This window comes from Polypterus senegalus, chromosome 3 (genome assembly GCF_016835505.1).
Source record: "Polypterus senegalus isolate Bchr_013 chromosome 3, ASM1683550v1, whole genome shotgun sequence".
NCBI classification, from domain to species: domain Eukaryota; kingdom Metazoa; phylum Chordata; class Cladistia; order Polypteriformes; family Polypteridae; genus Polypterus; species Polypterus senegalus.
In genome coordinates, this window is record NC_053156.1 from 231,143,722 (window position 1) to 231,161,170 (window position 17,449).

Genomic DNA, 17,449 nt, shown 5'->3' on the forward strand with positions numbered 1-17,449 from the left:
TTTGTCCACTATAAGCATGGGATAAAGTGTTGTTTGAAATTAGATAGAGTAGCACTTAGTATCGATATCCAGGAAGACAAACATTAAAGATGGCTACAGTCCATGAATCATAGCAGCCTAAATACCATGCACTTTCGCATCTACAGAAGGAAGCCACCCTGCTTTCTGTAAAGCCGGCTTTGATCCTTCTTTGCTGCTTTTCCAGACTTGTACTATGCTAATTAAAACAGTTACTTGTGGCCTGTGAGCCTTGATCAGGGTTTTTGAGAACTTTAAGCTGAATTAGAAGGGATACATGTTTTCAACTGATTGTTTTTTTTTTTGCTTTTTAATTTAATTTCAGATTATTTTTATATATATATATAATATAACATGATAAGTACTCAGCAGCTTAAATTTCTGGTGACTCCCTTAGCTCCAGGCTGTAAAACTAGCAAAAACCTTGCCTCATCTGAGTAGCAAGTGACTGGTAAACACCTACCGTAACACCGCATGTCCAGGAGATTCAAGATACACAGCAGACAGATAGACACAGAGTTGGAGAGGAGAGCAGAGAGAGAGGAAAATATTGAACTCACAGACACCAGAAATACAACAAGCAATCAGCAACACTGTTGGAGCATGCAGGGGAAATGATAGACTCTGGAAGACCTTGGAACCAATTACTGGGATATGGATTGTCTAGAGAGAGGGTAAAAAAACAAGAAATGGTAAAAGTGACAGCTGCAGTATTGTAACTTCTTTGAACTTTCAACATTTCTTAGGAGTATAATTCCAAATTTTACTTGTAAAGCATTCAGGTACAAGTCTGCAGGGAAAGGGGCACTTACAGTATAGTGAGACTGATACAATGTCTACTCATGTGTGGTCTTAAAAAAAATCGTAGCATGTAGGTCTGGGAGCATCATTTTGCAAAAGCAGACAGACTACAGAGAATGCCACATCCAAGACCAAAGATGAAAATGACAAGTGGAATGTTATTCTCTAGTAAAGAACAAAATGCGAAACATATGTAGTGTATGAGTGGTCACCATTCAACTTGATAGAGCCTAAGTACAGACTCGCCTGGCAGAGTTAGAGCTGGTAGAAACTGACCTTTAAAGACCTAATAATAACTCAAGAGTAGCAGAATTTTTACTTACAATAAATTTAGAAGGATCAGTAACACGTACTTTCACCTTGAAGATGCAGTTTTGGTGACAATCTTTAACAAAATTCAATTAAAAAGACCATGTAAATCATTTAAATCCCATATTTCAGCAAACGAATGTGAAATTACAAGTGGATTCATAGTTTTTACATGGTGTCATGGAGACAGAAGTAAGTTTCTACCTTTACAAATTAAGAATTTTGTATATTGTACATTGGCAGAACTAAGCATTTTGTAGACCGAGAAACATTTCATTAAACATTACTGAAACCAAAGAACTAAATGCAGGATTGTCTAGGGTGGGCAAATAATACTTTGGGCTACCTGAAAGCTAGAAAAAACAACTTGAGGGGAATTTGTCCCTAAAAATAAAATTTACAAAAATATGATGGTGTTATTAATCATTTAGTGGACATTACATCATGAGAAAATATTGCAGCCTGAAGAGGATTTGAGAAAGATCGCAGAGACTGCGAGAAAAAAAATAAATTAGGAGCCACACAGTCTCATTGATGATGGCTTTGGTCTCAGTAATGCTAACAGTGTGACAGTGAACAGCATAAAGTAATGGAGGCTGCTAATATTGAGACAGTGGCAGTGTTCGGATTTGCAGGGAGGTGCTGTTTTATACTCAAAATGAAATGCTTCGGCCTTCTGTGCACTTAACTAATTTAACTAACAGACCCTGTGTTAGGGTGGCAAGTTAGTTTACCACATGCAATTACCTTAATCCACGTGATGAAACAGAGATTTCAGAGCTTCTTATGTGTCTTGGAACAGTGTATGTTTTTTGTGATACTGGTCAGCTCTACAAGGTAGCATGGCCTTTATCTGCAGATTGCATATTCATGCACATGATGCAGTTTGTCTACTTAATATACGCATATTCTAAGTGATGGAATTATCTTAGATAATTTATTTGATAACAGTTGTGCTGCCAAGCTTCTTCCAGAAAATTCTGTAAGACAACGGGCATCTGTTATACTGCCATTAGTTAATCGGGTGCATCAGAAGTAATATCTAACTCAATACTTTAATACAATATTTGTCAGTTTAGTTGTTAATATAATTGTCAGGCAGTGGGGTGTAGTGGTTAAGGCTTCAGACTCTGAGGTTGTGGGATCAAATCCAACTACTAACACTGTCGATCTGGGCTCCAGTTGGAAAACCGAAAGAAATGCATTGGATAAGGATGTCAGTCAAATTAGAAGTAATGATATTATTAGGTTACTGGAGCTGCTTATTCTTGAACATACTATACACAATTGTCTATGGGGAAAACACTTCTGCATTATATCAATTCCTGCTTTTCCGACTGATTTAGCTTTTAAAGATGGTCATTACACAACAAACCTTTACAGGAAACTGTATTCTTTTGATTTGAAATGGGTAATCAGTAGGAATAATGTGGAATTTGAGTATATGTTATTATCATTATTACAGGGCTAGGCGATTTGGACTTAAATTGATATTGTGATTACTTTGAACCAAAATGTGATATTCGATATGTTCTTAAAACAACTTAAATATTGAAGATCAACTCCATATAGACATGTATATACACATTTTCTATATAAAGTATAAAACATGGTATATTTTCTCACAACAATATGAAAAATTATTAAAGGAAAGTTTTTCTTTCTTTTTTTAAATGATAACACTTTCATGAATAGCTGTGCTTTAAAGAAACAGCTCAAATAATACGTATTTTCAACCATTTTAGTTTATTGTCACCTCTACTTATATAGGAGTTTCTCTTGAATTTATTGCATGTGTGTCTGCCAATCAGTAAATGTCACTCTTTGTGTTTTAAATAAGTAAAGACAAAGCTCTTGATTCATTACCGCACTAATCTCTGATCATAATAGTTGTGCATGTGTACTGTATATTATACATATATTGCCTTATGATTAGCATCATTTGTAATGGTTCCAAATTATATATTTGCATATCCGTGCTTTCTATAACAGTCTAACTCAAGCTCAGGCCTAATGACACCCTAGGCATGTAGTAGGAGGCTATCATTACGACTTTGAGCCTGAAGCATCAAAGTGTGGTTGGTATTTGAGAGTTTGAATACTTTTAATTTGTGATTCTCAAACAGCTTTAGATGTAACTAATTTCATGTTATATGAACAAGAAGAAAGCAGGCTGTTCTCATGAAAAGATGGCCAATCCACTTCACTCCTCCGCTCTCCAAAATAATATTACCAAAATATTAATGCACAAATTAGAGTTACACTATATGCCAAAAGTGGATTTGCTCTGTTTTCCCTATAAACAAGATGAAAGTACATTATAATGATGTCTGTGTCTTTTTACCTTTTTTTTTTATTTAATTAGAATTTTTGATAAGGCTAGCATTATTTTATGGCTCCTGACTGTAATATTTTATAAGCCATAAAGCCATTCCCCTTTACTTTTTCCATATTAATTTCTTACACTTTATCACTATGTTTTCAGAAAATGGAAAAAGATAAAAGCTAGTTTAATTAAAATTGCATAGATTCAAAAGTCACTCATTTAAGGCTGACCCAAATTATTATTTCACTGAGAGTCTGCATAGCTGGGCCAGAGGGCTAAAATGTAGAAAAGAACTATTATCTTCAAGAGATTAAATTAGTTATTTTCATTTATAATAAAAATAAATTATCCTTGTCTGGTCTTATATTTTGCAGTACTGTATATGGGTTGTGCTCACTTTGACATCAGTTAACTGGTTCTTCTCTTATCAGTCACCAAGGGTTGAGGTGCTACCCTGATCTTTCATTATTAAAAGTGTCGGGTTTTCCATGATGCTCTGTGTATCCTTAAACATTGCATATTACAGAATTTGTTGTCACCTCACGTGCAAAAAAAAAATATAAATAAATAAATAAAGGAGCAGGGAGTAACCTTGCAATGTTTATAGATTTTAAGCCAGCTAACTACTGGAGAAATGGCTTAGCCAATACATGATAGACAGTACTAGGTTGTCAGCAAGATGATGGCCAGGAAAGAATCCTTGTTTCTCCCTTCCTCAGCACTGAATTCCATTACAATTCATTTCACATGCAGCAAAACAATTATGAGGGATCCTCATTAGCTTGAACATTATTACATCTGATGCGACCTTCAAAAAATGTAAAATATTAAAACTGCCAATTAAAGCAACCAGTGAAACATTCGACTGAACAAAATGCTTGGTTAAAAATGTATTTAAAAAAGAAAGAAAAAATGAATTCCAAGATATTCAGTCATGGTTTTATTTCCAAAAGCCTGAAAAAAGCAAAATGGTTTGAATTATTAATCTTCTGTAATCCACATAAAAAAGATGTACTATTCTGCAAAGTCTATCATTTCTCACACAAGCCCCAAAGCGCAAGCAAATACGACACTCACATTTTTCATAAATACAGATGATATAAACACCAAGCAGTAAGAGTACATTGACATATTTCTTTTTTTGAAAATTGCTCATTTGCTTATTACTAAAGTAGGTGCTGAAACTTTAATAATCTATGAATTTTAAAACATGTTAATTTACTTCTCATTATGAATGCCAGCATTCTAATTGCCAGCTTTGCTCTTCTGAACTGGCTTTTTTTAATTATGACGTTTTCTGAGTTTTTGTGGGGTTCAATAAATATTACATGCAAATGCTCTCCATCACCCACATAACGATCGCTCTGCTGATGAATAACTGGACCTCTTAACGTTTGCAGTAATAAACAGAGCTGTACGTTTCTTAAATTGTTGTAGAGTGCTTTTGATAAAGAGTTACTCTGCACTTTATATTTGGAGTTGGAGAGTTGCTGGTGTTTTTAAATAATGCAAAGGTTTCATGAGTAATACATTTTTCAACTTGCAAATAATGTAGTAAATATGACTGAAGCAAGCATGTAGGTAGGTCTCGTGGCAGAATAATATTTTAGTCCCTAGTTTCAATGAAGCTGTAAATTACTATTTAAATTTTGTTTTCTCTTTCATAGTTACCTATTCTAACTAGAGTTAGATTAACCATGATTTAAACTTTTTGTCCATCCTGAGAATGCAGTCAAACATTACAAAAGAAAAACCTTGCATGAAATTACACTACCTGTGTAAGATTTTAAGCATAAAATTTTACACAGGTAGTGTAAATTTAGTGTAAATTGTGTACCCAGGTGCCTTAGTAGGTATTAAAAGTGTACGGTTAAAGGTCCATATTGAACTTAAACCAATATTCTTTAGAATGGAACTAGATTCTGCTGTAGATCACTCCAAACTGGAATATATTCAAAATGTCCAGCCACAAATTCTTGCAGGCCAGAGGAGACCATACTCATATTTTTCCTGTGTTTCTTCAGTTCTGCACAGCATATTGCGGGAAGAATACACCTTTGAAGATCTCAATTATTTATAACAAAGAGAAAGATTGAAATGACTGAAGAATAAAGAAAGAAATCAGAGTGAAATAATGAACATAGAAGCCCTACTCAAAAACGGATAGACAAGAAACAACAGAGTGAAACCAAAGTTGAAATGGCTATACTGTACTAATAGCAGCCATTATCTCAACTGGTGAGATGCAGAAATATTTAAGACACTTTTCAGGACAGGAATCATGCACTGAAGTGGCGGTGCATGACCAGCCCCATAATTATTTATCCTGTTTTTGGGGTATGCCTTTGCTTCAGTGTTTCAATGGCTGTCTATTTACAGGTAGCCGGTAAAGATTAACACACTAGCTCAAAATGAGGTGGGTCTGTGATGGTTACTTAGTGTTTTATTATTTTTATTTTTATATGCACATACATGCTCAGTGTGTTTTCAGGAGAATCCTTTAAGCATTTGTTTTTTTAATAAATAATTGTTCATTTATAGTCATGACGTTTTGTTATTTGACCTGACAATAGAATTATTGAGTGATGCCACATTTTTCGATTTTACAAAAAAGCTCACCTGCCTCACCAGTTTAAATTGTAACTAATAGAAAGTTATTGAAACAATAGTTTTAAAACTTACAGAATGCATTAAATTTAAAGTTCTTGGTACCAATAAACATTATTCCTAACATGTAAACCTACAGTAAGTATGGATTTGACTGTGTTCCTATAATGTGGGTGGTGATATTCTTTACATTGTCTATAACTCTGTGATGGCCAGTGTAATTTTCTATGCTGTGGTGTGCTAGGCCGGTAACATCACTTCAGGAGAAGCCCACCGAAGCAACGAGCTAATTAAACAGGCAGGCCCAGTTATGGAACACATTCTGGATCCCCAGAGAGAGTAGCCACAAAGGGAATTAAAACAAAACTGAGTACCATTATGAACAATGCTGCACATCCTCGCTCTGATACACTAACACTGAAGACTTTCAGGCAATGAATCATTCAGCAGAAATGTGTCAAGAAACGCTACTGGGGCTCCAGCAATACGTCTGCATAATGCCTCACTGTGACTGTGACTGCCAAATTTCTTTCTTTTTAGTCATTCTGGTGTGTGCTCAGACTATAGTGTGCTTGTGTATATTTATTTATCTATCTATCCATGTATGTATTTATTTATTAAAAAAGGGTTAAACTAAAAAAAAGTCTTAGATTCAAGATAATTAGATAGACACATTATGGGATAGGAAACTTTGATTTCAGAAGCAGGATATCTTTACAGTTTCTAGAATAAAGAAGGGTAATGGCCATAAAAAGAGTATACAAGATAGCACTGCACGTGATAAATGGCATCATCTATGAACAAATCAGAAACCCCAAATTGTCAACTTGCTTTTGTTATCGCCACAATAAAAATATTAAAACCATATGCAGTATAACAATATGAAATGTCTGAATTTATATAAAAAAAGGATTCTACGAAGATAAAAAAAACTGAGATTCGTGACAGACCCATTAATGTTCATTCTCAGTCATCATTATTTCTAACATGTAATGTAAAGTTTCACAGCAGGTATAGACTACACAATGCCCTCTGTTTTGCTCTCTTCTTAATCTCTAATCTTTACTTTTTTGTGACCACTTCTCACTAATATATTCTGACTCATTTTGGAAAGTCTCAGTGTTACTTTTGTAGTTGCACATATAAAAAGCAACTTGATTGTCTTGATAATTAGAAAGTAACCTGTCAAAAAACTAATTTGAACTATACCCTTTATGTTGAAGAGGAATCACAGAAGTTTGTTGATTCATTCCACTTTGTCAGAGTCCCAGCAAAGTGGAATATGTCATTTTAAAAACACTTTGGATGAACATTTTGCAGACAAGAAGTTGATGCATTTTGTAAATTTTAAGATTTTGTTTTTCATTCATGATGTAGTTTTGTCTACAATAATAAGTTATTAAATAAGATGTCGCATTTTTTAGAAACTTAGTGAAACAGCTTCATTTAACATAGCAAGTATCTACAGTAAATAAGAAAATTCTTCATCTGTGAATACATTACTTTAACTTACTTTAAAGAATCTTCAAATTATCTTGTACGATTTGCAAAAAATGTTTCACTGGACTCAACTAGATGAAGGTGAAGTCCAGAAATTGTATTTAATGAAATGTGCTGACTTTCAGATTTAAGTCTGTAGTAAACTGAACTTAGAATACCAGTTTTACATTTTTACCCTGTGGACTTCTGAACAAAATGCACTGCAAGGAGAACTGCATGCAAAGAAGAGATCATTTTATAAGCTTCCCGATTATCACTGTTTTGCCATTTGGATGTTTTTCAGTTATGATAGAGATCAAGTGGCTGTACATTTTATTTTTTATAAACTCTACAAGCGGACTATGTGAGTTATGGCTTTACTAATCCAGTTAGCAGTGTACTTCATTAAGCAACTTAATTAAAATGAACAGGGTATAGCTTTCTTTTACACTGAAAATAAAGTAGTGGTATTATTCCCTGTCTCAGACTGTGGATATTTTTATTAGACTAGTAACTGTTTCATGCGCTGTAAATAAAATGTGAATAAAATTAGAAACACGTATGGACTAAAGATAGCTTATTAGACGACAATCACACACAGTACCTGGCCATCCCCTTTCATGTTCTTCAAGTTAAGTGCTCCTTTCATGCCTTTTCCCTTTTCTTTCTTGTTCTTCTTCTTCTTGCAACAGCACTTTTTGCAGATGCAGAAGCAGCAGGTGATGACGAGAAGCCCCACCACTACAGCCAAAGCAATGATAGCCCATTGTGGCACTGCATACCGAGGGAAGAAAGACATGAATAGAAAGGCTTGGTGAATGAAGGTTGAAGTGGAAACAGGTAATGGAAGCCTCCGAATATTACAGCAACACACAACTTATACAATCAGTTTTAATTCCTGATTCTTTACATGCTAATTTTATCTGCAGTAATTTTGGAGTACCTCTGGACTATTCGTCTTTTCAGTGGAATCCAACACATGCCATGCCATTAAAACAAGCACAGCTTGCTTAAGTAATGACCACTATTGCTGTATTGGTGGAGATACCATACAACAGTATCCTTTTACAGGTAAATAACAAAATTTGCAGGCAACAATGTCACAAAAACTTCTTCAACCGAAACAGTAATTAAGCAATTAAGTAACAAACTGGGTATATAAAAAAACTAACTTGTTTATTAATTTTATTCATTTTTGTGAATACACTTATTTCAGCACAGGTGGCAGACTCTAGTGTCTATCCTGGCAGCAACCAATTCTGGGGAACACATGAAAGCTATTAAACATTTCTAAGGCTTTGTAAAATAATATAAAATAATGAAAAACACAACAACATACTTCAAGAATCTTAATACTTTTGAAAATAATGTATTATTGTTAATAACAAAGTGAATAAAACATCTGTAGACTTTTGGGTGAAAGAAATGAATGGCAGTTTTATAATAGACAATCCAAGTTTGGAATGGGTTGCTATCTAATGCAGGGCATTCTTACCCACAATTCCACACTTACTCAGGGAGGTCCAGTTTTAAATTTGTCAATAAACCAGAGACAAGTTTGTTTTTTAAATTTTTTTTTACATTATATACCCTAAACATATTTTTGGATGTGTGTAAAACATACAGAAGAAACAATAGGCAGACTGGTATTTGAAATCTGTTGTAGAATGTTACTTTTAAAACTATCTTGGTTAGATTTCTCATTACTTACAAAAAAGTACATAAATATGTTATATACAGTAGTTACTTATTATAAAACCAGTAACTGCGGACTAAACGATAACGTGCAGTGAATACACTTGACTTCTAGTTTTCCTACTCTTTCGCTGTATATTTAGCATTCACTTGCTCAGAGGTTCATGCGCTTGCTGCTTCATGAGCAGCTCATTTTCTTCACTCTAGCGGCCCACTTCTTCTCTTGTTTCATCGGCATCTTTTCGCGTTAAAACGTTTTAAGTCAGGTTTTTGTGCTGCAATTCTTAATTTTTCACTTAAGGTGGCACTTAAGTGTTCAATCTGCCTCAAGAATGATTTCAAATATGAAGAGGTAAGGGAAGTGACGGCAAAAGTGGTAGGGATGAGAACGGCGCCGTACACATGTGCCGCACACTGCTGCCCGATTCCAAGAGTTGATTCTACAATAAAATAAAATAAAAATAAAAAGAGTAATAAAAATCATCACCCCGAAAGTTGACAGTAGAGGTCACGTAGTATATGTGTACCAAATTTAAGGTCAATAGTTCAGTTTGTAAGCTACAGGTGATTTAAAATTCTGGACAGACAAACGGATAGCCACGGTAGCGTATATAAGAAGATGTAATGCATTACAAACAGTGTGTTACTTTTGCATTGCTTTTTCTTCTTTTGTATAAAACTGATCATTTCTCTGGCCAGCATTTCTTATTGAATCCAGTGCTTGAACTAGCATATTAACTTTATTCCATTTTTCACCTCAGTGTACCGTCAGTAAATGGCAGCATGTACCACTCTAACCTTAAGAGCACATCTAATCTAATTTACAAATAATATCCCAATTGACACTCTGGGAGGCAACCCTCAACCTTTCCCCGCCCTCCAATCCAAAAAGTGTGAGAGGGAGCTCAATTAAGAAATTCTGTAAAATTAAGAAAAGCATTGTGAGGAGGACCGAGGAGCAAGAAGCTGACAAAAACAGAAATTACTGGGACTTATTTGTTTCCACTTCAGGTGCTAATTAAATTCTAAGCCCAGACATGAACCGTCTTGTGTTTTATAAATATGTTTAGTTCCTAATGTACTGTGAAGTAAATAACATTAGTCACCTTTTGGCGTTCTCAACCTTATGAACAGTAGCTGCTGTGCCACCAGATCATACAGTTTCAAAACAACTCTAGCAAATTGATGGATGAAAACTAAGCATATACTTTATCAATAGATTTTTTTTTACTGGATTGCATGCAGCAGAGTCCTTTGTGTTTGGCTGTGTGATTGAGCCCTGCGAAGGTCAGTGTCGTCCACTACATATTGCCTTACAACCAGCGCTGCTGCAATGATCACTACACTCCCTGTGACCCTAAACTGGGTGAATTAAATTTACCTTTCAACACATGCAGGATTATATGTATACTTATAACTGTTCTTTTACTTGATTGCAAGCTGTTTTTTTTTTTTTGGAGTGTCAGGAATAAGCGTCTGTAGTTATGTAACACATATATATTTTTTTTTAAGTAACACAGGTATTTTACTTAAGCAAAATAAGCATTGCCTTACAATACTTGGTACTTTTAAAAATGATCTGACTACATATCGCAAATTACTTTTAGCATGTTAACCTGAACACTGACTGAAACTATGAGACAACAGTGACCATCCTGTCATTTTAGAAGAAACCTGATTGTTGAAATAAGATAATTGGAATGAACAATTTTTTAATGACATTTTGATCCCAGTAATCCTTTTTAATAGAGTCACTGTAGTAATCTTCTGCTGCACAGTGACTGCAAAGACATTGCTGAAGTCAGGCATTTTTTAAATTCATCCAACCAAAACATATTTAATTCATTTTAGGTACCCAAACTCTACTACACTGTAGTAGATTTGTTTGGTTATTGAAATTTTAATATGCCCTAGTTATAGAGTAAACAGCCACAGGACCTCTGAGATTATTGTAGTTAAGATCAATTTTAACTACTTTAGTATTTGCAAAATTAATTACTGTCAATTGTTCAAAGCTCCTTTGGGGTAAAGTAGTCATTTCATTGAGCATATGTTGGAAGAGGCAATTGAAGGTGAAATTAGGCTGGAAATGCACATATAGACTGCACATTCGGAATTTACATATCATTATTTGGATATGTTCTGGCTGACATTTTTATGAATGGGGTTTAAGTAGCTTTGAGAATGTTATGTTGTGGTCTGGCTATCATTGTATTGTGCAAAAGTAGCAGTAGAATAGGATAAGGTGAGTTAGGATGGAAATAAAGGATGGAAATTACAGACTGCGGGGTCACAAGCAGAAATCTTGAAACCACATCCTGTACTATGTTCTGTATTTCTTCTGGTCATTATATTACAAAACAAGTAGCCCTTGAAACTGTAAAGGGGTGAGTTACCAGCTACTCTAATACCTAAGGTGTTCTGACCAGGGAAGAGTGAGGCAGATTTATTTTATTAAATGAATCAGGAGATGGAGTTAGTTGATACCTGGAGATCAAACATCATTAAACAATCCAAGACACATAGGTGCTCAGTTCTAAATTATAAATCAGAAGTCAATACCAACACCAAAACTCAAAGTAAACCCGTGGTTGTAAATAAGTGCTATAGTTGTAGTTTATAAGTAAAAAAAAGCAAAACACTTTTTCTTTAACATTCCTAAATCATGCATACTGTGAAGTATGGTTTTTAAAGTGTCATGTCGCATCCTCAGCGCAATCCCTGGAGCCATGCCCTCTTAGCAACCATGTATAGTGTCATGGAAAATTTTAAAAAATGGCATCACAAGAAGGCAATAACATAAAATTAAAAATAATTAAGAAATGTCCGAAGACAACAATATGCAAAATGTGTCCGGAGGAAAGAGGAGAGGAGGAAGATAAAGAGAGTTCAACTGAGGGTAGAAACTTTAAAGGGTTGGAGACGGTGGCACTGACCAGAAAGCAGGAGACAGAACTAGAGGTGGCAGAGTTAAAGATGCTAAGATTTCCAATAGTTGTCACGAGGATGGATAGGGTTAGGAATGAGTACATTAGAGGGTCAGCTCAAGTTGGACGTTGGGAGACAAAGTCAGAGAGGCGAGATTGTGTTGGTTTGGACATGTGCAGACGAGAAATGCTGAGTATATTGGGAGAAGGATATTAAAAACAGAGCTGCCAGGCAAGTGGAAAAAAGGAAGGCCTAAGAGAAGGTTTATGGATGTGGTGAGAGAGGACATGCAGGTGATGGGTGTAACAGAACAAGATACAGAGGACAAGAAGATATGGAAGAAGATGATCCGCTGTGGCAACCCCTAACAGGAGCAGCCAAAAGAAGAAGAAGAGGAAACGTATAATACAGGATGAATCGCTGATGTTAAAAAGTTTCCAAAATATCAACCCGAAAAAACATAAGAGCATCAGGTAAGGTAATTTGTGTTTTCTAGTAGAAAAAATGGAGTTCTATATTTTAAAATGTTGTTGTTTATTATGGTTTTAGAGAATGACAACATGTTACATAATGGTCAGACACACAAGTAAGAATCACTCGATGCAAGGCAAGAGACAGGAAGGTCTGGGAGTCAATTCACTGCAGGGTCCACTCATCCACACACCCACACTCACACAGGGCCAGTCTGAAACTGCCAATTTACCTACAGGGCAAATCTTTGAGTAATTGGGAGAAAAAACCTAAAAAAAATCCTGAAGGAAATGCAATGCAGACATGGAGAGAGTATGAAAACCCTATATGGACAACGACCCATACTTATAGCATACATATGCAATATGTTGCATATATTAAGTGGTGCCAATTTTCTATGTAAAATTATATATAATAGTTATACATTTCAATACTGTGAAAAATAAGCAGCATACTGTTTATTATAAAACTGATTGATAAGGTGGTTGGCTATTACATACAGTTTATTATTAATGTCAAATACTCATATCACAATTTTCTTTCCAAAAGTGTAAGAACACACTTGCCAGCAACCCAGTGAGCCATCAACTACTTGACAGTCACAAATGTGTATTATTAATACCCTTATTTTAGGATTACTGTATACTGCATGAATAAATGTGTTCCAAACATTTATTTCACAAACATAAGCTGTAACTTTTGATTACCTGCCACTCACTTATTTCAACATGTTGCTCACGTACAGTATAGATGGTATGCACGACATTTGAACAAAAGCACTACAGAGGGTATTATGGAAGTAAATATTTGCAACCTGTCAAGTTGTTTCTAGTTTTTTTGAAAAGCTGTCACATCTGTCACTTGTGTCCTTATGCATTTTTGTAAAAGTAAAGAATTGATCAATACTTTTATTTTCTTTACAGTACGATTAGTTTTTAGTGTACAGAATACTCTTATTAGAACCTTGCAGTGTATGAGCATTATTTATATAATATAAACATTGAATGAATTGAGGTTTTTGTCAATATTATATATATATATTTAAAAAATAGTTTTTTCTATTTACTGAACCTTCTTAATCCAGTTTTGTGTTATAAGGGACAACCACCAATTTCAGCTGCTTTTAATAGATGTGTCAGTGTCGTGATTTACCTTATATATTTAACTGAAACTGAGCAATATTGATCAAAATAGTAATTAAAAAGATGAGCCTGGGCCATAAACTTTTAATTATCTCTCTTATAAGTCACTTCATCCACCTCAGCACTGATGGCCTGGTTGCCATCTGTTTTAATTCGGTTATACCCATCAGTAGAGAAATGAGTATTACAGTATATACCTGTATATACATTTTAGCCATTCCACCATTAAGCAAATGGAGTAAAATCAAATGTACTAAAGTAACACATAAAAATTCTAAAATAAAGTAAAATTTTAAGGTATTAAGTTATTCAGCTAATTTTATTACATTAAGCATTTTTTAAATCTGTTTATTTAAATGGAGATTATAAAATAATATTAGGAATCCCACATATTGTCCATTTAGTGATTTAGAGTCCACTCAGCAGATTAGGTGCTTTTATATACAGTATGAGCCCAACCAGCAAATGGGTGCCATTCCAAGCAAAGCTGATTCTTGACTTGGGGTCATTTCAATTGTCAATAAGTCTGCAAATGAAAAGCAAGGTTCAAGAAAGAGATAACATTGGGTAGCAGTGGTTCAAGGCTGATAACAGGGTTATCTTTGACACAAAGGCACTGCTCTTAGTTCTTTAAGCAAGACACCTCATTCTGTTCATACGGTCAGCTGTATAAAGGACAAACAATACCAAACCATATTAGGTTTAATCAAGCTAACTAAATATATTTACAGACAGCATCAAAAAATATGTATACTAGTGTTTTCCTATACGCTATGCATGCATTTTTGTGTGAAATTAGTATGGAAATAAGAAAAGTCACAACAAATAATAATATCTGCTTTCCAAAATTTATGTAATAAAAACAACGTTATACTCAACACAAGAAGCAGGCCAAATGACAAACATATAAAGTACGTGCAATGCTTTTGCTTTTAAGAACGAAAAATGTATTTAATACACTGTTAAATAATCAAGAATATATTTTCACTTGATAAAACCACTGGAAGAACTTATATCACATTATACAAAATGACTGGCTTTATGTTACAAAAATAAGATAAATAAAAGATAAGAGGACTTCTGTGCAAATGTTTTTTTATTGCATTGCCTATATGCTTGTTCTCATTCAAATGTAAGTTTAATTGACAAGAATGGCCAGATTTCCTTTTCCTACCTTTTCTACATTTATTAAAAGATTGTAAATAGAAATACAGATTCTAGATTGAACTTATGGCTTGTATGGTGAGAAAGGGCAGGAGGCCAGTGCGGAACAACAAACAAATTTGCCGGCGGGACAGAGTAAAACTGTTGTGCCTGCCCTGTATGAGATAACAGATGGACCAAGAGAATTTGAAAGTCAGAAGCTGTTCCATCCCCCATACGCCAGGTGGCAGTAGTCATTGTATGGCAACCTGGCCGGGACTCCCGCAGGGGCACTTGAGAAATGGAGTCCAGAAATGCAGCCCTATGTACTGCTGGAGGGCACTGTTGGGGTAGGACTTCCCTACTTTCTTTAGGGCCTAGAAGTGCTTCCTGGAAGATATGGCGTGGTATCGGAAGCATTCCTGGGTCCAGCTTAAAAGTAGCCTGCTGCCTCACATCGGGTAGTCAGGGTCAGGAGGCAGTGGGCAACACTCAGTGGAGGAGGAGTGGAGAAAGAATTGTGCATCTATTGTATAATTGTGGCTAATTTTTGGAAAGGTGATTGTGGAGAAGTTTATTGGAGAAATAAATATCTTTAATTTTATTCCAATAATGTGTTGGGTATTACTGCAGTTTGGGTTTGGGGCTCAGGGACCTTGTGGTCACAGGCTGTATATCTTTGTGACCCGACATTTGCACGCTAGACATATGAGCGCCGACAAAATAGCGCAGATTAAAACGCGGCGTCAAAATCGCGCCGACAAAATCGCGAAAGTTTCATTAAATATGAATTACTAGTTTAAAGCATTTATAATAATATTTATTTTAGAAGTCAATATTATGAGACGCGGCATGCCATCAGCACGGCACGCAGATAGTCCTTAAGATCACGCCCTGCATATGTAGGAAGAATTGCAGGAAGACGTCTTGATAGTTGAGCATATTTAGACTTGCTGGCTGCCTGACTGCTGGTAATTACGCTTTGTATACTACGCGTTTTGTCAACCCTCGACTGAGTTATTTGTTTGTGGCATGCTATCAGCAGTTATAACAGTTATAACCTAGCACATAATGTGTACATAATGCGCACGTACACGTCCCACTCTCTTGGCCTCTCTCGTGATTTTGTTGTGGCCATTTTGTCGGCGCTCATTTGTCCATCGCATTTTTGTCAGGGCTCATATGTCTATTGCGCTTTTGTCAGTGAACCGTATATCTTGACAGTAAGCTTGGCAACTTTTGTAAAATACGCACAGCCACTTCAGACTTGGAGCAATTAAAGTCAAAATGTTTTCTGCAAACTTGGCTTGGTGAAGACCTACAAATCACAATGCTTCTTTCTCCAATCTCTGATTTTTCAGTGATGTTATATACAGTACCTGACTATTGCATACTTTAGTATCTAGTACTATATGGTGTCTACAGACAGGCCTGGGGGAACTCCCAGGTTATCTGGCTCTATTTCCTAGACATGGGGTGACCTTAGGGGTCTAAATGTCTACCCAACAAGCAGAAATCTGGGATTAGCAGCAATTTGTGAAGCTTTGACTGGTTGGTTACCTGTAATAGGCCTGAAACCCCTACAGTGACACCTCGTTCCCTCAAGACCAAAAAGGGTTAGGAGAATAGGCCAAATGTTAAAATGATTTATCTTATTTATTAAAGTACCAAACAGAATACAGTACGATAAAAAATGAAATGAAAGTAATGCCAAATACAATAAGCAAACTTCTTTCCTATACAATATATAACCTCTATACTATAGTTACGGTATAAATAAAAAAAAATGATAAATAAAATTATAATCCAGTACCACTGATACAAAGATTCTGCCCTTCTCTGTTTTCAAAAAATGAAATGTTTGACTCAATCCAGACCTCATTCTTTTTTAAAATTAAGATTGTGGACAAATGTGAAAAATGTTTTTTGGCATCCAGCTTTTAAGAGCTATTCTTTCCTTAGACAATTCAGTATTCCTCTTCATTACTTACCTTTTTAATAATCCTGATTTTAATATACTGCATGTATATGAAGTGCATTAAGAATAATTTCTTTATACTATATGATTAAAATTTTATTATACTAATTGTGTTACAGTTAATTGAAATTCTCAGGCTGACTATGCCACTATGTGGAAAAGAACACCTATTTATGGTTTAATTAACTATATCATGCAAAAAGTGTCAGTTATGACATATGTCTTTTCAAAAGATCACTTAAACTTCAATCCACAAAAGAAGAATTTGTCTTTTTGGTTTTGCAGACTTTTCAAAACTGTTCAGCGCTTTTTCTCTATCTTTATAGCTCAGCTTTCTTGTTCAGTTTCCAAATTTCATGCAACAAAATTTCATAGGTTAGCATTTGTTTTTTAGGCCTTTTCTGAACTCAACTGGTTCTTAGACCTAACATTTACTAGTAAGCCAAGGTGGCTTATTTTCTTGACAATTATCTTGTTTAAAAGAGCTTGTTGAAATTGCTTCTCAAGTATAGGCTGAGCTGTGCGAATTATAAAAGATGAAAAATCTGCACT

At 35.1% G+C, this 17,449-nt stretch overlaps 1 protein-coding gene across 4 annotated transcripts in view; it reads right to left on the bottom strand.

Moving 5' to 3' along the window:
* The window catches only part of syt2a (synaptotagmin IIa), a 422,896-nt gene that overhangs the window by 41,006 nt on the left and 364,441 nt on the right, over positions 1-17,449 (bottom strand). For all 4 annotated transcript variants that reach the window (XM_039748716.1, XM_039748715.1, XM_039748717.1 and 1 more), the window contains one exon: positions 8,145-8,314. In XM_039748716.1, the coding sequence (XP_039604650.1) occupies positions 8,145-8,314 (170 nt within the window). The remainder of the gene's footprint in view (positions 1-8,144; positions 8,315-17,449) is intronic.